A 23,585-nucleotide genomic window follows, 5' to 3' on the forward strand; every position below is an offset into this window, starting at 1 on the left:
ACCCAAGTATTGGCTTCTGTACCACTTGTAATGAGACAATTGCCCTTCCATTGCAATTATAAAAAACTATTTAAAAAAAAATTCGGCACATACACGTTAAATATTTTTCCTTAAAAAAATAATCTAATCAAAATATTGAATACTTTAGATTTAAACAATATTTTATTTACAAATCTGATTTGATTACTTTATTAATTACACAAGGTAATGCTTCAATTTTCAAGAACAGTTTTTTTTTAATATATAGACCAGTGGAATGACATCCTATCTAGTAATATGTACTACACTTCATTTTTTTTCAAAATTAACATGACAAGTTTTCTAATACTTTCATTTTTTTGGAAAAAAATGTTATTTTATTGGGGCACATATCTGATGAAACAAAAAATAACATGCAGAATTCCAAAAATAATCTGTAAAGTAATATGATACTTACCCTTTATGTAATAAGACATCTATGAACAACAGTGCATAACAATATTATGTATTCATGTTTATGAGAAACCAAGCAGGAGGCAAAATGAGTTCATTCTGCTTTCTAATCATGTGCAATTTCATATGGCTGTTTGCATCATTTAAATAAAGTGTGTACATTAAATTTCTAAGACTGCATTGCACCCAAAATTATTATGGATAGCCATGCTTGCCCTGTATTTAATGAGTGATGAATTTCTCCTACTAACAGAGTAACTGGTCTCAAATCGTGTCTGTGATGTAAAGAGTATTAAATTATATTTTCATCTCTTTCAATTGCTGCCTTGGAAAGCAAGAATTCCCTTCTTGGAGAAGACTTACAGTAAGTAAAATTTACTTAAGGACTCAGTGAGGAATCAGCACGTGAATCAAGAATGCAATATAAGAATGGATTAAAAAAATGTGATTATCAGTACCTTTGTTGAAATCTATTACCACCATTAAAATTTCCAAGGAAAGATAGGGCCTGTAACATAGGGGTTCCATTCATTGTTAAATTACTAAAATCTACCAATTTAATGCTTTCATACTGTTTATTTTTTTCCAATAGAAAAATAAATCTCATACATTAGAAGTGGTACACAAAAAACTGGGATAAAATTTATCAGATTCTTGATAGCACCATTTACACATTCTTAAAGTAAACATTAATATGCACTTTCTTAGAAAGCGATATAAATATATAATACAGGACTTGCTAACCTCTGTTAACCATCTGAATACGATGGAATAATCTATCTCTACTGTGCAGGTAGGCTGTGCATGGTGGTGTGGCAATATAATTTTAAAAGTTTGTTACAGATGTGATGGGAAGCTGGAAGGAGTCGAATAAGCAGAAAAAAGAGCTTAGATCTATTGTAAGCAATGAGTCGAAATGAGCCGTTACAGGTTAGAATTTATCTTTGTTTCTGATCATTCAATGAGAAAATGACTTCCACAGAAATAGATACATTTAACTGTTTCAGGAGTGGGGTGGGTGAGGTGAAGTAGGATTGAAAGTCCTACAGGTAATAGCAATAACTGGAAGTGCAGACGAAATTGGTCTTCAGTGCAAAGAGGAAGGCAGCCGTTTAAAAAGTCTAGGTGCAATGTTGTGGTGCTGAAAGAAAAGCTCCCAGTGATAAAGGAAAAAAAAAAAAACTGCAATGCAACTTCAAGCAGTAATTTTGTGGTGCTGAAAGGACAGCTCCCAGTGTTGAGGAAAAGATCTTGGATCTAGAATGAGGTGTCCAATCTGTATGATAAACAGCACACTGTGTCTCAGAGCGCCCATTCAATCTCAGTAAGTAAATGAAATATTGATTGAAAGTGACCCTGAAACAGAATGCATTAAAAAGACATAGAAAGCTGCAGAACTGAGGTAATTCGTATTCAGCATGTTCACCAGCCTCCCTATAGCAAAACAAGTCTATAAATAGTTGCATTTCATAAGATGTTTGGCCCTTGTATCATCAGTTTTCTCCATTTTGGATCAGTATAGCTGAACAGCCATTGTTACATGCCTACCTGTGGCAGTTTGAAGCCATACTAATTTTCTTCCAGTAAATTAAAGCATCACATCACAAATCAATTCTACATGGTCTATAAATTTCAGAGAATAAGTTTTTAGACAGCATGAAGCTGATTTACACATAATGCACACAAACCCTTATCTGTTACCATAAATTAAAATGTAAATATCTTCAATTTAGCTTTCAGATTTTAACTAACATATAACCATGCCAACTAGCAAAAGTTTAAAATTCCCATTTACAATTAAAATTGAACTGAGTGCATTTTCAGCAATACTAGCTAATAAAATACACATAATTGTTTAAATGGTTTGGCTTCAAAGTAACATTAAATTCCAGATGAAATGCATGGGCTCCACAGTGGACTACTGGAATTTTGAAATAAAAGGTTGAAGATTTGCTAAGACTGAACAAAACATTTTAAAGACCCAACATTTGAAATGCTTCTAATACACATCCTAGATCACTTCCTTTCTCTTTTTCAACTAAGTGGGGCCCCAATCTTCGCCTTTGTTCACTGCTGACTCTGAGACAGCATGGTGAAAGAAATTTACATAGATATTATTTACTGTTAATGTATTATAAATGATCTGAGACTTGTGACATGCAAGGAAAAAATGAGACGGGAGACAAGTGATGCTACATGATGAACTAAGCACATTTATAATGATAAAATGAGTAAATATAATAGCGGCAATGCTAACCACTGATTCCACGAGATACACTATTTGTCAAAACTTACACAGCTACAGAGTATCGACGATAAATAGTCATTACCAATTAACACAGTTTACTACAGCTTTTCTCTTTCATTTAAACAAGCATATCATTCCCTTTTAAAATCATTCTCTAAATAAATATTTAGAGATAGAGAACTCTAAATGAAATAACAGTCCAATGTTAAAAACTAAAAAAAAAATGAATCTACTCTTACAGTTTGACAGAAATGAATTATTAATAGTGGAAGGGGAAGGGATCAGGAAATAATTTCAAGTTCTCAATGTCCAAAAGTAAATTGCACAGTAAATCAATATGAAATGAAGAGTCCATATAGTTCAATGAACAAAAGGGAAAGTTCATGAGGACAAAGATCACAGTTCAGAGAGAGGCTGGACGAAATTCAGACATGGAGCATCACACTCATTGTTCTTTAATTGGTTGCACAGAAAGGAGCAGCTGGGATGCCATTTAGCTTGCTAGGATGGACGTAATCAATGGGTTGAAGTTGAGATGGAAGTAATTCTCTTTTGTAATTCAGTTGCTCAGCCAGATGATCCAGAGGTAGCCAGCATTTTATTTTTGTCCATTGAATTTAAGACTGCATGCACAGCATGAGGAGGTGCTTGGGGATGGATGCCCCTATGAGTGGCCTTGAGTGGGCAAACTCAGAGGTTAACAGATGGTGTGTCAATGGCCTGGACAGTTGGCACTCAGGAGAGGTACAGAAGAGGGTGACAGTTGTTGGGTCTTGGGAACAAAGGCTTACTTTGAAATGACCTGTCAAAAAGCCTGACAAAGGTAGATCACACTACCTCTCAAGATAAACTGCCTCTTCTAAATAAGCATGCAGGAAATACTGTCTGGTTGGTGACATAAAAATGCTCCACAAAACATGCAAATTACCGAGTATTAGAAACTGCATTGGCTGCTAGCGCCATGCTGCAAAGACTCCATCATGGGAGCAAACAGCTAAATCACAGATAGCTTCACAGTAAAATCTACATTCACAATACTAATAGGTTTCTAGTGTTAACAAATTATACACAATTATAAGCTCTTAAAATGCAACATACTTATCAAGCAGTTGCAGATAATGAAACATTATCAGCTATCAATAATTTGTTGGCACTTTCACTTTTGTTTATAAAATTTCCAATACACTGTACCACAGTTATGTGTCTAAACAGTGAGGATGTTAATGGAGTAATGACTGTTCTACTGGCCAGGCGATGGGATCAGTAGTGAATTCAGTGCTTAAAAACAAATGTACAAACCTCTGAAGAGGTGGGACTCCATGTGAGAACTTTTGTTGAAATTACAAATGATGAAGAATGGGCCATGGCCAGCATGCAGCATTATTTCCATTGTCTAGTTCAGATGGAGAACAGGTGCTTTTATTGATCTGTAAACTTACCAATATAATTTTCCACAGTTTTAACCTTTTAAATATTTTACAGTGCTTTTATGCAACTATATTGCTTTTTGATCATTTTAAATTTAAAACTTATTTTCAAAATATTGTTTCCTACTTCACTGTGCCCTAAGCAGGAAGTAAGACTTACATGACAGTGCTTTGGCCTCACTCCATTTTAGGTCACTGACCCCACCATACTCAACCTAACAGTAGTTAATTTAGTGTTATCTAGAACTAATACTGAAAACTATACGCATATCCCTGTCTACATTCAATCATTAAACTACAATAATGCTGGTAAAATGGCAGGCTTAAATCTTACACTAGAAACACCTCTGACAAATATACACAAGCAAAGTATAGAGAACAAAACAGATCAAGAAAAAATTCTTTCTATGAAACATCTGGTAAAACACATATTATTTACATATACACATTGTCAACATAGTCGCATTCATTTGCATAATTATATATTAATAACAGAAAAACTTCACTTCTGCAAAGTACAGTACATCCTTCTTGAAAATGGGGTAAAGGAGGGGTTAAAACAATCTGATGTATAATTGGGGCACTCAACCCACTTTCTGAGGATTGGCAGCCCGCACTCCTTGCTCATATGTGATCCTTTGTGTAATTAAATACTGAGCAGCCTGTGTTGCAGCTGGTGTTCCAGTAATGGTTACCTTCCGATTCCTTGTGCCAGGTACGAATTCTCCTTTTTTGGAGATCTGTATCCTTGCACCAGTCAACTCCTGGTATTCCACTAATGTTTTCCCTCCTTTGCCAAGTATTGCACCAACTAAGTTTTCTGGCACTGCTATTTCAACTACATCCTTTGATCCATCTGTGGATTTTTCTGTTCCTAGAATGGCACTGGCAGCTAGGGGAGAAGCAGCTCCAAAATATCCATTGGTTGCAGCAGTAGCAGCAGCCAGGCTACCTAATGCAAATGTCCCCGCCGTACCACCAGCTGTGCTGCCACTGGCTGAGGCTTCACTGGCATAGGTGGCCAACAAATTGGCTGCTGCTGCTGCTGGGTTGGCACTGGCAGCTGCTGCAGCCAAGGCCCCTGTTGCTGCTGCTTGACTGAGACCTAAACCTAATGTGTTGAGATTATATCCGTAGCTGGCTAAAGTATTAAGTGCAGAGGTGATGGCCACCAGGTCATTGCCTGTGAAGCCAGATAAAACTGCTGGGAAGGCTGCAACGCCAGCAAGGTTAGCATGTCCTAATAGCCCTGCGGCTGCGGCAGCAGTTGGTAACACTTCAGCAGTGTTTGCATAAGGAGATCCGGTTGGATTGGAATTTGCCACTGGACCTGTAACATTGGCATAACTGATATTGAGACAGCTGCCACTCTGTGGATCCTCTTGTATCTTCTGGATGATAAGTTCAACAGCTTTTCGGTTTTGTTCAGGTTCTCCACTCACAGTGACAACCCTCTCTTGCAAGTTGATCCCATCAGGTTTCTGGGAAAGCTGCACCCAAGCCCCTGACTGCTCCATTATAGCCTTCACAGTAGCACCTCCCTTCCCTATTATCAGACCTGCTGTGCTGTTGGGAACTATAATCTTTACCTGTAATTAAAAAAAATACGTATAAATAATACTTCTGTTTTGCGCATACACATTATATTACTTTGCTATCCTAGAAAAAGTAAAATAACAAATTGAAAATTAGTTTAAACATAATTTATGAAATAGAAATATCACAACTTCTAAAGTGACTTTTATCACATTTTAATACAATTATCTTGTAAAATCAGAATCTCCAAAAGAAAAAGCAATTTTCAGTTTAAAATTATTAAGAATTTTCCTGGAGTCTTTGTGCATTGCAGTAGAAGTTATAAGAAATCAGTATGTTCTAAAAAAAAAAAAAGTGTATCATAACTATACATCAATGGTAACATTTTTACACAGCTTCAAAATAAAAATACTGTTGATATTCATCACCAATCCAGCTTTAAGAATACCTTTGGTTTAAAACTTATAAAGACAAAGAGTTCAGGATTATGATGCAACATTAGTAAAGATAAAAGTAGTAAAGTTCTAGTCCCTTTGAAAATTAATTTCATGTTCCTTATCACCTAGCAATTTTTGTGTTATTCAAACCTTACTTGTTTCATGACTAATATTTTCAGAGATCAACAAAATTATTACTAGTGGTATTTTGATTTTTTGATTAAACTGACACACAACATATAACTTTATCAAAATAACAGATATTTCTAAATAATTAGTAAAAAAATTTCAATCACTTTAGGGAGGTAAAGAATGATTATTTGAGGATGATATTACCTGGATGTTCTACTTAAATTTGTGAAATGAATATTTTAATTAGATAGATAATTCTTTTTTGGCAGTCGTAGCTACATTTTAAAAAATAGGACTTACAGCTGTATTATCAAAGGTTACTGAAAATTTACTAAAGTCGCAGAATAATTACAATGATACAATGTGACCATATGAATAGAGGCATTTTAGCTAATCTGTATTGAAACATCCATCCACAAAACCTAGCCTAATTGGATTTATTTAATTACAATCAAATACTACTATAAAAAGGATAAAATCAGTAAGGTATTTTTCATAACCCCTGAAATTAAAATATAAATATTAAAAATTTTATTTTGGTAGCACAAAGATACACATGGCACTGTTTCATGACTCACTGGGTAGATCAAAAACTGGGAGAGTTGTGTCACTAACAAAGCACAAAAGTAATTGCTTTCTTTGTTCTAGATATTAAAATGGGCAGGTTAAAGTAACTTGTTGAAATCTGAGCAGGAACTTAGTTGAGATATTCTATGAAATATTTTATTAGCTAGCTTTTAGCAAGTATTGCCATGCTATCTTTAAAACACAGATTTAGGTAAAAATATTTTAAAGAAATACAGCCATGCATTTGTGGCAATTTTGCTCTTTTAGCAAGCAGTGAAAGTATAAATTCAAGTTCTAGACTGGGTCACCTCAAAAATATGTTTACATGTATTAACATACATGTACACACACACACAACTTTTCTTTCCACACATATAATTTATAGGAATGGGATTTTGTTTCATTCCAATTTGTCTATAAAGTAATCTCATTTTATTGAAAACAATCTAAATTTTCTAGAAACATTTCTTAGGAATGTCAAATATATCCTTCATATTCCTCCTGATTAAGTTCATTCAGTTTCAAGAAGTAGGCTGAGAAATAATTTTTTAAACATGTTAATTTGTTAATTTTGTTCACAGACTTTTTTGTAGAAAATTATTTGTCTGAAATGCTGCAGTATGTTAAAGTATTATAATTAGAAAGTTAAACCATGATTACTTCTTACACTAATTATAAGGATGAATTAGAATCATCCTTATATTTTATCCTGTGCACATGAAGTATTTGAGAAAATTTACTTTTAAGGATTTAAATAACTGAATGTTAAATATGATTATATTTTATAAATAAGTACATCTTTCCAAAATCAGAACATTTTTTATAGAGTTGAAAACATTTATATACTGGCAAACTGTAGTTTTTAACATAATTTTTATGTTTTAACATACTTTATGAAGAAAAATACATTAATTAACCAAAACTTTCAAGAGAGCTATTCTTAAATTATTTTAAATTCTAAAATTGCTATTGTTTTGCCCAATGTAATGATTACCTGCATGATTATAACTCAAGAAGAGAAGAGCACATGGAAGGTCAACTATGGGAACTGTCCTATAGCCCAGCAATAAAAAGCAATGAAATATATAAATTTATAACATCCATCCTAAAATCACCTTAAGCTTCTATGAGACGTGTGAAGATGACATTAATTTTTACTACACTGCAAACCAGTCTCATACTATATTTACTGCATCCACAGCTCTTTTTGTAAAAACTCTAGTATTAGTTCTAGTCTTCCAAAAGAACTTGCAGATGTGTGCACAGCACTGCCATTATCGCACTTTAGTTTGTCCTTTCTTTTCTTGTTTTTCCCTTTCCTCATTTTTCTTTCTTTTCAATATTCAAAAAAAAATTCTGAAACAATGGATAGTTCAGAAATGGTGTGTGAACTTCTCATAACCGTAAACATCTTCCAAAACAAATCTCTCTTTGAAAATTGAAAAATGACACCATGCCATCTATCTTTACATTAAAGATGTCCTATTTCAAATTACTGTCAGACCACACACACACAAAAAGATACCTTCATGTAATAAGTACAATTCCCTGGATTTTAGTTTTAACTATTTGCAATAATCTTATATAAAGTACTGTCAGCTACAATTGCTATTTTATCAAATACTGATGTGGTTCCCAATTTTTGTTCATAAAACTTACATTTGTCCACATATACTATGTAAAGGTGGATTATGACTAAAGAGAAAACATTAATGATTGCACATTAATATTTATAGTAGCACTTCTAACTTTAGATAGTAATAATCCTGCATAAGGTTACTGATCTCAGAAATTAAATTTTAAAGTTAAAGAAAATATAAATATAAAAAGTTATTAAATTACAAATTTAAAAAAATGTAAATACTTAATAGCCTAGCTAACGGAACATGTGACCTAACTTTTATTTTTGACCTAAGGAAATGAAAAACCTCTCAGATTTATACTTTTTTCCTTGAAGACTTAAGAATAATATGTATCTATTTGCACGCTAAATCTAATATGGACACAAACAGGAAACAAAATCTCTGAAAAGAAGAAGTTGAGACAAAAAGAAAAAAAACTGATTCATTTGCATAATATCTTAGAAAAAGTAGTGTTCTATTTCCATCTTACGTATCAGATCAGAGCCAAGAAGTAAAGCACCAGTGTGGAAGCCAGGAGATAGTGGGCTACTGAATACTGAGTGGGGTAGGGGAGAGAAAGGGGGGGTGGAAAATTATATAAGGTGGCTACTTGTTTACTTCTTAGATGAAGGAATACAGCATTTACCAAAGAAAAAGTCTGTGCACTGATAGTGTTTGCTTCCCCAATGAAATGATAAATAGCAAATTTTAATTGTATGTGTGGCTTCATTTTCATTGATGAAGTCTGTTCACATACTGACTCACATAAGTATATGTATACTTATTTCTAAAGAATTGAGAGGAATTAAAAAAAACTGGATCCTAAACAGCATATAAATTATCTGGTGTAACATACACCAACTAAATCAGATATGCTGTTGACAGCTACAGATCAGTTTTCAGACCTATGCTCTATAGTTGCTACCATCAATTCAATCATTTATGGAATGCTTACTGTGTGGGGTTTGAGGTAAAGTGTGTGTGTGTGTGTGTGTGTGTGTGTGTGTGTATGTGTGTGTGTATCATTGCTCCTGCCTTTAAGGAACTTTTAGATTTAGTTGTAGAAAAAGATGTGTAAATGTAACAGTGCCATGAAGTCTTAAAAGAGCTGGTATATAAGCTTATGAAAAATACAAAGTATACACAAAGCCTAACTGGAAGGAGAAGGGTAAGTAAAAAATCTTTGAGAGACAATGATTATTATGTATCTAAATGTCTTTCACATTTTTGTTCTATAAGTATCCTGCTCTTTATCAGACATTCCTGTAAGGTTGACCTGTTATCTCTATGTTGGAGAGGGTCCATTCACACCTAAACCCATTTTAATAGTGATCATGTGCTTAAGTATTGTTCTTAAAGAAAAAAATGTTTACTTAGATTTTCTCTTTTCCTAGATTTATAATTATGTATTATCAAGTAAACATAAGATTAACAATATAATTATGCTAATTTTACTAGTATCAACTGCTTTTCAGAAAAAAAGTAATAAAATGACTATTTCTCTATGTGCAGCCAAAGAAGAACCTTTATGCAAATTCCATGAAAAGTCTTACAAATACCAATTAGGTAGGTTTTAATGTTGATATGTTTCTGATTAAAAGTAAATATTAAGCAAAACAAATTTACTCCTTTGCCAAATAAGAACCAAAACTCATTATAGCCTTATAAAGCAATGAAAGTGTCTGTAGTCACAATCCTTTATAATCATGGCAGGAAAATTATTTAATTATTTCATAAAGCCATACTTTCATATAAACTCAAAACAAGCTCCATTACAAGATATCTCAATTAATAGTATAGACTATTTAAGAGCTGCCATATGATATACCACATATCTATGGACTTATATTTATAAAGCAATGCCTATCAATAGTGGATACCTTTAATTTATTCTTTCATTTATTCAGCCATGCTGATCTTCCTTCTTCTGGCAACAGACCCTAATTTTCCTTTGGGAAACACCCTCTCTCACTCTTAGTACATGTGCTTCCAGTAAGACTGACAACCTTCCAATGCTCTAGGAGTGGAAACGTAACAGAGCCTGACACATCACAATTTCCATACCCCTGGCAGTTACTGATCTGGGATTGAGCACGTGGCCCAGGATGGTCCAATGAGTTAACCTGAGAATTTGGTAAAACTGTTGGGACAGAGACACCTACCTGTGTTTCTAATCTAGCAGAGCACAAGCCTGACATTACTAGTGACTATCTTGCCCCCCTATGGAAAGAGGAAGAACCTGACTGAAAATAAAGTTAACCTAGATAAAAGGAGTCTACAGAAATGGAGAGAGGAAAATTTCTGACAGCATTTTGGCATCTGAATCCAACCATGTCTAAAGCTAGCACAGATCAATATAATTCCCTTTTTAAGCCACTTTGTGTTGGATTTCTATAATTTATAATCAGCCGAGTAGTATATTAGAAAAAGTTTTTACATTCTTGTTATATCATATTATTTGCCTATACAAAAGAATACTGACATTTTGTTGTATCTCTCGATGCTCTAAAAGTCAAAACGTTACAGCTCTGGTAATGAAACACAAGCGGATTGCTTAGTTTACCTTTTACCAAGATAGAACCTACCATCTAACAGAATAAATCTTCATCATTTCCCCAACGTATTACAACTTAGGCTACTGAGGCACCATTTTGTACTGTCCAATGAAGATGCATGTGTCATTTTGGGGATCTATATTGAATTGTGGACCAAAGTAAATTAAAAACCTCTTATCTTTTCTTTTGATTATAGATTTTACACATATAAATAACTGCCTCCCTGAAAAGTACTGATTTTGATAAAATTATGTATAGGACTGTTACATGAATACAAGTAACCAAATAAAACAAAAGAGCAACTCTTCTGAAAACTCTCTACTAGTCTGTTTAATCTACTCACTTTTGATAATCAAATCAAAAGCAATACAGTTTTCATAAGCATGCATAATATTATTGTAAAAAACCATGCTGTCTTTTCTTATATATCTTCACCCGTCCTTCCCCCACCACTGCCAACACCAGGTTTCAAACCTGGGAGCCATCTGTGCTTTTTCTTGCTCCCTAGATCTCTACATCCTGTTATGTACTGTTTTATTTTTTTCTCCCTGAAATGCTTCTTGCCCAGACCTAATGCTCTATCCTATCCAAAGAAATGTGTGGTATAATAGAAAGAATCTAGAATAGGCAGTTTGAAGATACAGGCTCTCACCCTGGCTCTGCTGTGTGACCTTTGTCAAATCACTTCAGTTTCATCATCTATAAAATCAGAAAACTTGATAAGATTATGGATGAAGAGTTTTTATTTTAGCATTATAAAAAAACCCTACTCAACAGCTGTCAGCAACGATTCCCCCATTCAGTTACCCACTGAATTATCTAGAATCCTTATGTAGACATTCTAAATTCTCTATATCCTGTCCCCGACTTATCTTCCCAGATTCATCTTTTAAGACTGGTATACCGTGCTGAATTCAAACCTTACCTTTTAGTTCTTGGTTATACTCTGTATTAGTCATTTTTCCATGTTTTTGCTTATTATTTATTCATTTGGTCCAACTGACTGAAATGTTATCTACCTATATCCCACACTGTTCTTTCCCTGAAAACGCATACATTTTTGCCTCCTGAAATCTTATAGGCCCTGCAAGACAGTTTAAATGCAATGCAGTTTGTAAACTCAATCCTGGTTCCCTAAAAAAATACTTTTCTGTATTTCTTATTATGTTACTTATCCAATGCTGGCTTATATTAGCATGCAACAGATATTTACCTCTCTTACAGAATTTTATCTTCCTGAAGGCCATTATCTTATTTAATTTTGTATTTATTATTTGCACTTACTTGACACTATCAATTGGATAACTGTTTAAAAAATAAAACCAAAAATATAGATTAATAAGAACTAAACAATAAACTATTTAAAAGATCCCATCATGGCCATATAATTGTGTGTATGTGTGCACATACGTGTGTGTGTGCATGTGTAAAATATGACATTGGGTCCTTAAAACAAGAATAGCTTAAAACAAGAACAACATTATCATCTCTAAAACTAATTCAAAGACTATCCTTTTGGCTGGAGCCACCATCTTCCAGCAATTTGCCAAAATGATCGACACAAAGAGAAAGAGGAGAGGTACCCGCTATATGTTCTCCAGGCCTTTTAGAAAACAAGGGGTTGATCCTTTGACCTTATACATGTGAATCTGTAAGAGAGGCGATATTGTGGACATCAAGAGAATGGTCATTATTCAAAAAGGAATGCCCCACAAATGTCACCGTGGCAAAACTGGAAGAGTCTACAGTGTTACTCAGCATGTTGTTGGCATTGTTGTAAACAAGTAAGGGCAAGACTCTTGCCAAGAAAATTAATGTACACATTGAGCATATTAAACACTCAAAGAGCCGAGATAGCTTCCTGAAGCATGTGAAGGAAAATGATCAGAAAAAGAAGGAAGCAAAAGAGACGGTACTTGGGTTCAAGTGAAGTGCGAGCCTGCCCCATCCAGAGAAGTACATTTCATGAGAACCAGTCGAAAGGAGCCTGAGCTGCTGGATCCCATTCCCTGTGAATTCATGGCATGATAAGTGTAAAAAAAAAAAAAAAAAAAAAAAAAAAAAAAAACAACAACAAAAAACCACCTCAAGAGTGTAAAAAACTAATTCAAAGATTATATTGCAACCATACTGAAATACACAACAGATAAATGTATAGAAGTTTTAATCTTATCATAAAATTACTGAAACCAGTAACACTCACAGATTTATGGTCATTTAAAAAACCACTAACATTATGAATGGATGTTGTACTTTGTCAAATGCTTTTTCTGCATCTATTGAAAAATGATATGGTTCTTATCCTTTCTTTTATTAATGTGGTGTATCACATTGATTGATTTGTGAGCATTGAGCCACCCTTGCAACCCAGGAATAAATCCCACTTGATCAGGGTGAGTGGTTGGGTTTTTTTTTATTTGTTTGTTTTGTTTTATGTATTGTTGGATTGGGTTTCTAGTATTTTGTTGAGGATTTTTGCAGCTATGTTCATCAGAGATATTGGCCTATGGTTCTCTTTTTTAGTGCAGTCTTTATCTGGTTTTGATATTAGGGTCATACTGGCCTCATAGAATGAATTTGGAAGTTTTCCTTCCTTTTATATTTTTTTGAATAGTTTGAGAAGAACAGGTACTAACTCTTCTTTAAATGCTTGGTAGAATTCACCTGTGAAGCCATCTGGCCTTGGACTTTTGTTTGTTGGGAGTTTTTTGATTACTGATTAAATTTCTTTACTGGTTATTGGTCTGTTCAAGTTTTCTATTTCTTCCTGTTTCAGTTTTGGTAGTTTATACAAATGGTGTTGGGAAAACTGGACAGCAACATGAAAAGAATGAAACTATACCACTTTCTTACGCTATATACAAAAATAAATTAAAAATGGATTAAAGACCTAAATGTGAGACATGAAACCATAAAAATCCTAAAGGAGAACACAGGCAGTAACCTCTTTGACATTGGCCACAGCAACTTCTTTCTAGATATATCTCTCGAGGTAAGGGGAACAAAAGCAAAAATAAACTACTGGGACCTCATCAAAATAAAAAGCTTCTGCACAGCAAAGGAAACAACAAAACTAAAAGACAACCTACAGAATGGGAGAAGATACATGCCAATGAAATAGCTGATAAAGGGTTAGTATCCAAAAATCTACAAAGAACTTACTAAACTCAAAACCTAAAAAACCCCAAATAATCCAATTAAAAAATGGGCAGAAGACCTGAATAGACAACTTTCAAAGAAAACACACAGATGAACAGACACATGAAAAGATGCTCAACATCACTGATCACCAGGGACTTATGAATCAAAACTATGAGATATCACTTCACACCTGTCAGAATGGCTAAAATCAACAACACAAGAAAAAAACAGGTGCTGGAAAGGATGTGGAGAAAGGAGAACTCTCTTGTACTGTTGGTGGGAAAGCAAACTGGGCATCCATTGTGGAAAACAGTATGGAGTTTCCTAAAAATAGAATGACCCTACAATCCAGCAACGGCACTACTAGGTATTTATGCAAAGAATACAAAAATACTAATTCAAAAGGCTTCATGCATCCTGATGTTTACAGTGGCATTATCTACAATAGCCAAATTATGGAACCAGCCCAGGTGTCCATCAACTGATGAATGGATAAAGAAGATGTGGTATAGATATACAATGGAATATTACTCAGCCCTAAAAAAAGAATGAAATTTTGCCATTTGCAATGATGTGGATGGAGCTAGAGTGAAGTGACATAAAATCAGTCAGAGAAAGACAAATACCATATGACCTCACTTATATGTGGAATTTAAGAAACAAAACAAACAAGCAAAGGGAAAAAAAAAAAAAAGAGAGAGAGGCAGGCAAACCAAGAAATAAACTCTTAACTTTAGAGAATAAACTGATGGTTACCAGATGGGAAGTGGCTAGATGCGGGGGGGGGGGGGGGGGATGAGTAAAATAGGCAATGGGGATTAAGGAGTGCACTTGCTGTGATAAGCAAGTTGTATGGAAGTATTGAATCACTATACTGTACACCTGAAACTAATATTACACTGTATGTTAACTACCTGGAATTTAAATAAATCTTGAAACAGTAAAAAAAAAAAAAAAACAAGAAAAAAGGTATAACTTGAAAATAGTAAAAAAAGAAAAAAGAAAAAAAATCACTAACACTATAATAAATATTAAATATCCACTATATGCCTTTTTCTTAAATTTTCACTGATGTATTATGTTTTTCCTGTGATATTTTCTAGTTTCTTACTCACTAAGGTTTTGTGGCTAGGCTAAGATGCCTACTTTTTTTAGACATAAAAAATGTAGCCAAATTGGTTGTAAAAGTCCGGAATACAAATATATCAGTGTTTACTTGATTAAATGATGAACTGGATCAATAACATGACTCAAATGATAGTTTCTACTGAGTCATAATCAAAATTTATAACTGGTGCAATTACCTCCTATCCCTTGCCTTGCTTCAAGCAATTACATTTTTACCTCAGAATAATTAACTCTAAAAGTTTTGTGGAGATTGTACTTCATTTTATATCTTCTTTCAAAGGGCCTTACTTTACTTGCCCCTCTGGCTGCTACATGAAAGAGAATGACAGACAGTACACCTCTTTTTTTTGTCTCTTTGGAAGAAGACAGAAAATGAATGATAATTCCCATGAAATTTGTAAAAGCGAACAGAGTTTAACTTAACTATTTTTTACTTAATACATTATTTCATGTTGCTCCTTGAAGCATTATTAAAAGTTGTTTTTTTTTTCTTTTGATGACTGCTGCATATTTTAAAGATGCATCACATCACATTTCAGAGAGGGATACACTTAGGTATAAGAAAAATAGGAAAAGTCAATATTTTATAGGTAAGAACAAGGAAAAGAAAAGCCACTTTAAACTATTTTTGTTACATTGAGATGCTAAGCACTCTAGACATAATTATGTCAAAAAAGAAAAAAAATACTAGAAGTCAAATAATTATAAAGAAAACACAAGGGCTGTAAATGATCAACATTTTAGGGCAGCCTATTATTTACAAATGAAAATAATTTGGAGTGCTATCATCTTAATGCTTACTAAACTAAATTTTACTAAAATGAGGTGAAATTTCTGGAAGTCCTATTTGTCATCACTGTCCATGTGTCAAATTATCAAAAGTCTCTTAAAAATCATTATTATTATTACTGTTATTATTTTAAACCATCTCTTCTTAGACCAGTTCTTTATATGTATATAAGTAAGTATATATACAATTATAAGTATATATAATAAGATAGATGTTTAGTGTTCTTAATTCTGATTAGTGAAAATATGTATTTGAAATATTTGGGGCTTTAATGTGAAAATAATGTTTTTAATTTAATGTTTTAAAGGTTTTAATGTCAATTTAAAAAGTGAAAAATAGCTATGAACATTAAAGTGGGGGCTGTGTTCATGGAAGTGGATGATGAAAAGGGATGAGAGATACGGATAGAGGGAATCAAGAGTCCTATTTTGGATATTTTAAGTTTGAAATCCCAATCAGACATCTAAGTGTTGATAGCAAGTAGGTGATAGGCTATGGGTCTGGAGATCAGAGGAAATTTGAGAGTTAACAGAGATAGTTTTTTAAAGCAACAGGAATGGATAAGGTAGTCTAGGGGACCATAAAAATGAATAAGCAATTCATTAAATAGCAAACAGTAAAGAACTGTGTTTGACAAGAAAATATTAAACTGCTAAAATCAATCAAAGATATTCAAGGTAGATCAGCAAAATTAATCACTAAAAAAAAAGTGAACCAGGAATGGTCTATTAATCTTTTTCTTTTAAAAGATGTGTGGTAGTATGTATTGCCTTTTGGAAATCATACTGTAGTATACATTAAGTTATAAAATGAGCATAATCTTTACCTTAGTTTCTCTCCTTTTGTGATCCTTCTGGGAAATAACCCAAAACACAGAAAATATCATACACACAGAATAGTGCACAGGCACTACACGCAATTATAAAATGCTGTGGAAAATAACACAAAATTCTAAAATATATATAAATGTGTGTGTAGATTTTGGATTAAATAGTGTAAAATTATATGCAGGTAAAACTGAAATGAAGGGAATAATAGAGACTGAACTTCAGGTGAGCTTCCCCCCCCCCACCATATAAACTTTGTCTTATTTTAATATTTTAAAAGCAGTGTAACAAAAGGAAATTTAAAAAATTACTCCCAAATTAGGCTGCTGAATAAATAAATCCTGCAAAGCAGAATAAATAATTTGTTTAAAATAGCTTTAGTACATTTCTGGTATTCACTACACAATTATTTATTTAGTGCCTATGGTGTGCCAAGTACTGTTCCAAATGTTGGGGCTTTTATAGAAATAAATAAAAAGGATAAGATCTCACTTTATGAAGCTTACAGTCAGGTGGTACCATAAAGACTACTAAATATTTAAATTTATATTATAAAATTAGTTAAGAAATGACAGGAGATTTAGAATACACTTTTAAATTTTAAAATAAGGAAATTTAGGGACGCCTGGGTGGCTCAGTCATTAAGCATCTGCCTTCGGCTCAGGGCGTGATCCCGGTGTTCTGGGATCGAGCCCCGCATCAGGCTCCTCTGCTGAGAGACTGCTTCTTCCTCTCCCACTCCCCCTGCTTGTGTTCCCTCTCTCGCTGGCTGTCTCTCTCTGTCAAATAAATAAATAAAATTTAAAAAAAATAATAAAATAAAATAAGGAAATTTAAAGTCATAGTTTTAAATAAGAATCATGTAATTAAAGTGAATGCCTGTTTACAAAAACCACAAAGGTAATTTTGGAATTTAAAGATTTTTTAAAATTTTGAGTTTATGCATGGATTGATTTGACACTCTATGATGTAACCAAACTAATTAGGTATTTTTAGAAGTAAATGCCTCAACTATGTTTGAAAATCAATCTCTACTTAAACTTACATAACTAGATAATTAATTATAAAGCAACCTTTCACAATTTGGGTTTTATATTTTGTTTTTACAGATTTTTGATTAAGCCATTTTTACCATTAAAATTAAATATTATTACTTAGTTGAAAAGATTGATGTGCCATATTTTTACATGACTTAAGATATTATTTAAGTCAAATATAGGTACTTGTAGGTATTTTAGATTTGCTAATCATGCTAATACAACATTACTTATATTTAATTTTACCAACAATTTTTCTGAAGCCAAACTTATTTTTTTAAAAAAATAACACGTTTGCATTTCAGTATCTTACTAGTAAAGTTTGATAATTTACTATCACAAATGACTATTGTTAAGAAAAAGAAAATTTCATGAATTATTCTTATTTAATTAACACTTGGGATAAACAAATATTAACTAAATAAAAGGCTACAGAGGAATGTCTATAATTTAACAAGCTGTATTATTAGTTACAAAGCTAAGCTTTTTTCCTATATATGGATTCAAGTAGTTCACCTCTAATATTTAATGAATCATAAATAAAAATACATTAATTTTATAACTTCTATTATTTGGCTAGAAACAATTTGCAGTTAGTTAATGAAACAGAACATTTCCTTTTCCAAAAATATTTTTAAAGAGTAACTTAAAACACTGTACCCTCTAATTGAAGAAAAAAACAATAGCTAAACCAAACGCTTAATAAAATGAATTATAAAAGTATTAGATTCAGAAGAAAAGATGTAAAAGATCAACTTATTATCTCTTAGAATGTTCCCTAGTCAAACACAAAAAAATTAGAAAAGTCAACAATGAGAAACAATTTTTTATTCTATAGTGAGCAGGAGTCAAATTCTCTCATCTGGCAAAACTACTCTTATCTGAAAGAAAATGCAAAGACATCCATTCCTACTTCCAAGCATTTTTAAAAGAAAATTAAAATGTTGAAAATAAACTTGATAAGTACTCCTTTTATATGGCTTTATTTGAACGATTAGAAAAAATTGTATGGAACTGTACACACACACACACACACACACACACACACACAGAGTAAGAAGACTAATACACGTCTGGAGTAAAGAGCATTAAGGGTTTTGGTTATATAAACACATGTACAATGTTCTGTTTTAAGAACATACTGTGATATAAGAACTACTAGAGCCATGACTGCAAAGAAAATGTTGATGAAATATGCAAACCACCTTTACCTAGTAGGTAGTCCAGAAAGACAGAGTACTGCAAGTCAGCCTATTTAGGAGCCAATGCCTGACTTAGAATCTATGGTACATAAAATAAGCAACATTACAGAGTGACTATTTCATTCTTTTCCCCTGAAGAGTACCACTTTCTTCAATCAAAATAACTGAAAAGCCCTACACTTTCCATAAACATGAATATATGTTCATATAAAATCATACCTTCAAAAGGGACTTTGGAAGGTCATATAATTGGGTATTTACCATCCGGTGTGTTATGAAAATATAAATTATGTGCTTTCAGCAGCAATTCCTGTCCTCAGGCAAATCCTCTGATTCCCATCACTGGATGTGAAGTACACTCGATCTACAGCATAAGCAAACTAACAAACTCAGAAGTTTGCAACGGAATGAATATGGTCATTTAACCCTTTTCCATAATTTGGGGCAAGAATGGTGCTAAGCAATCTTAAAAACTACTACTGCAATCTGTATATAAAGATCTCCAAGGTAAGAGAACTCCTGACCATACCTGGGAATCATCAAAGACTATTAATGCTATCTGAAAAGATAATTATCCTTTGTATAACCCCTTTCACAGATTTAAATTGTCCTAGTTAATAAACTCTACTATTCTCAATGCTAAACCTAACACCTACCCTTCAACTTCTGCACAAATCAAATATTTTTCTTTAATATTTTTCAAATAATGTATGTTATCTCATGAAAAAAGTTTTGGTAAACGGGAGTTTGAGAGAAGATGTAACAGTGTTAAAACAGTACACAATCATCATTTTCATCAACTGATATGCAGTTTCATTTGGTAAACAGCTTCAGAAAACATTTACCTAATTCTTTAAATATAGATGTCCAATCTTGTGTTAGAACTACTAAATAAATACCTCCATAGGTAATTTTGATGTGAAGCTAGGAATGAGAACCTTTGATAGATTAATTAAGAAAGAATGAAGAAAAATATTACAAATATTACACAATTTAATTTGACATAACTTTAAAATATGAAACAGTTGTCACTGTCCTTTGCTAGTTAATAAGTGCCTTCTCTAGGCCTGAACCCTCTCTTTTGTGACCCTTCTTGAAACTCAATAAAGCATTCATGATATAAAAAGAAGGAGCCAAGTAGCTAAAACAAATACATAATGTCAAAGATGGTCCAATCTTCCTCTTCGGGAAATTCCCACTTTATACTCTTTAAAACACAGTATATACCACAACTGAAGCCATTATTTTCTCCATCTTGTTTTACATTCCCTTAGTTAACATTTTAAAAACCAAGTAGAGAGATAAACAGAAAAAATTAATAGTTTTCATATTCCTTGTCATCACCCTGATGATACATGAACACAAGATGTTTTCTGACTATTAAACATAGGGCCATATGTTTCTTAGCAACTTAATATTCTTTAGATAATAAATTACAAACATGATTCCAGGCCAATTTATGAGGCTCTAACTCATTATTTTTAATAGCTTCACCACATAATATTCTGCAATATCATAATTTATTCAGTCACTACTCCTGCCAAAGAGGTCAGGCTGTTTCCTAACTTTTGCCACTGCAAATAATATTGTGATATATATTCTTTGTCTCTATTTTCCTGTGTATTGGTGCATTAAGTTTTACTGGATAGATTCTCAAAGGCTGCAATTTTATAGCATTTCTTACATCAACGTCGTGTAAGAATGATTATTTCCTATATCTGTGCCAGCACTTTTAATTTATAAACACACATGCACACACATACACACAGATTTTTGTGTTCCCAAAATATGTGTATTATTAACACACATAGAATTTTATCTATTTGTTAGAAAAGCATAAGGTTGTGGTGTTGATTCATATTTCCCTGATGCCTAGTGAGATTAAACATGCTTTCACATGTTCATTGGATATTTCTATTTCTTTTTCCATAAAGTACCTTTTCATAATCTTGGCCTATTTTTTTCCTGTCTTTTTTCCCCCTATATAGGAGTTCCCTGTAGAGTTACTAATTCATTGTCATATGTGTGCAATGTATATTTTTCCAAGGATATTGCCATTTTTGCTTATTAATGGTTATTCTACTATACCAAAAATATAAAGTATTTATATCCCAAATCTTAACCTATTCCTTTGTTTTGGGTTTTCTTCCTGCTTAAGAAAGTCATCCTCAACTTAACTTCACACACTATAATTTACAGTTTCAACCTTGAATGCATTGAGATTTATTTTTGCGTATTGTACAGGGTGGAGGTCTAAATTTATTTTCTTTCAGGTGAGTAGTCAAGTATACCAGCACCATTTATTAAATAAAACATCCTTTTCTAAAACGAATTAAAATAACACTTAAATATGACTCTGGACCAGGCAGCGTTCTAAATGCTTTTCAGGTATTCATTCATTGAAGAATCATGACAACTCTATGAGCTTGGCACTGTTACTATTCGTATTTTACAATGAGAAACACACATGGCAATGTTAAGGATGTTTCCTAAAATCAGATAATCAGCAAGTGGCAAAGATTTGATTTGAAGCCAGGAATTATGACTCCAGGTCACAGTTCTCATTAACGCCTAACCGATACTACCTTTCTTAATGCATAATAAAATACAGTACATTTTCATATGCACTTCGATTTCTGAAATCTCTATTATGTTTCACTGACCAACTCTATCTATTTGTGTTACTATCACCATCCTTTTATCATGATAGCTTTATAGTAAATTTTAATAGTGAGTGAAATACGTCATCCCACAAAATATTATTTTTCTTGATAATTCTTTTATTAATAGCCTTATGGTAATTCTTAGGCACTTATTTTTCATATGGATTTTCAAATCACTTGCCTTTGTTTCTCTCTCCCACAAAACCAAAAAAATTTGGAAGAAAATGAAAATTACAATACATTTGCATTTTAATTTAAAAGTATTGATATTTCCACATTAAATTGTCTCTTCCAAAATTATTTTAAGTCCATTCATTAAGGGAGTGTTTTATGTACTTATCTGAAAATTGTACATTCTCTTAGTAGGGATTCTATGCTTTTTTGGTTCAGTTTATTCTTGGGAAGTTTTGAAGATTTTGATATGTATACGATATATACTAAGAAACTGCACTCAAATATTAGTGATTTTTAAAAATATTAGCATTTCATAAAACTCTTCCTAGTAATAAGCAAAGTTCATAAACTCTAATGTATATAATAAAATCAGTAAGTTCACTTAAAAAGAACATTTGGATTTCACTATTTTTCTAGAACTTTCTTAAATATACTTCTAAGGAACACTTCCTTGACATCTCTCTCTCTCTTTCTCTCTCTCTCACACACACACACACACACACACACTTAAGGAAATGAAAATTAATTTTGATATTTTGGTGGAGAATTATGACAATTCTTGAGACAAGAGATAAGAGCTTGACTGGCTTTCAAACTGTGTTCTGAGTAAAACAGAAGTCTAATGAAGAAGGCTATGTCCCTTTAACTTAACCTCTTTATTCAATACAGAAACACATAAATACAGAGAACAAACTGGTGTTGCCAGAAAGGAGGGGAGTAAGGATAGGCGAAATAGGTGAAGAGGATTAAGAGTTACAGACTTCCAGTTATAAAGTAAATAAGTCACAGAGATGAAAAGTACAGCATAGGAATAGGATCAATAATATTTTAATAACATTATGTGGTGACAGACAGTAACTACACTTTTCATAGAATTGTTGAATCACCATGTCGCATACCTGAAACTAATTTAACATTGTATGTCAACCACACTTGATCTTAGCCAAAAGGCCGAGAAGCGATAACATTGTATGTCAACCAAACTTAAGTAATAAAAATTTAAAAAAACCCTTTATCCAGTCGGTTTATATTTTTAGAGAACTTATGTTCAAAATTTCATTTGAAGAGATTTTCAGAAATGAACAATTTTAAACATATAGGCTGTGAGCCTATTCTTCCTCTTAATACTAGTCATTCAACAAATATTTATCGAGAACCTACTGTGTTCCAGATTACTGCTTCTGATACATGACAGAATAAAACAAAGATCCCTCTTCTCATGCAACTTACTTTCTAGGAAAGTGAGAGAGGTGATACACAGTAAATATGACAATACACAAAGTATATGGTTTTCTATGAGGTGATGGAAAAAAACACAGGAGTGGGGGAAGGGGGAGGCCAGTTTGCAGTATTAGATAGGATGGTCAGGGAGGCTTTATTGACAAGGTTTATTCTAAACGAAGACTTGAGGGCTTTTAAGATGTTAGTCAAGTAGATCTCTGAGATGAAAGAATTTCATGCAGAGAGAAAAGCCAAGAGCTAAATAGTGAGGGGAGAGCACTCCTAATGCCTGCAATGAAAAGCAAGCAGGTCAATTTGGCTGGGGTGGAGTGAGTGGGGAGGTGAGGTAGGAAATGAAGTGAAAGTGGTAATGTGGTGAGGGCCAGATCTTGCAAGTTAATGGCTTCATTTTGGGGATTTTTGGCTTTTATTGAGTGAAATGGGAA

General features: G+C 33.0%; 1 protein-coding gene across 10 annotated transcripts in view; it reads right to left on the bottom strand.

The window, feature by feature from the left end:
• Positions 1 to 993: 993 nt before the first annotated feature.
• NOVA1 (NOVA alternative splicing regulator 1) overlaps positions 994 to 23,585 on the bottom strand; it is a 151,871-nt gene continuing 129,279 nt past the window's right edge. For all 10 annotated transcript variants that reach the window (XM_026486409.4, XM_044379582.3, XM_057306360.1 and 7 more), the window contains one exon: positions 994 to 5,696. In XM_026486409.4, coding sequence (XP_026342194.1) covers positions 4,692 to 5,696 — 1,005 coding nt within the window. In that variant the 3' untranslated portion in view covers positions 994 to 4,691. The remainder of the gene's footprint in view (positions 5,697 to 23,585) is intronic.

This window comes from Ursus arctos, unplaced genomic scaffold (assembly GCF_023065955.2).
Source record: "Ursus arctos isolate Adak ecotype North America unplaced genomic scaffold, UrsArc2.0 scaffold_37, whole genome shotgun sequence".
Lineage (NCBI taxonomy): Eukaryota > Metazoa > Chordata > Mammalia > Carnivora > Ursidae > Ursus > Ursus arctos.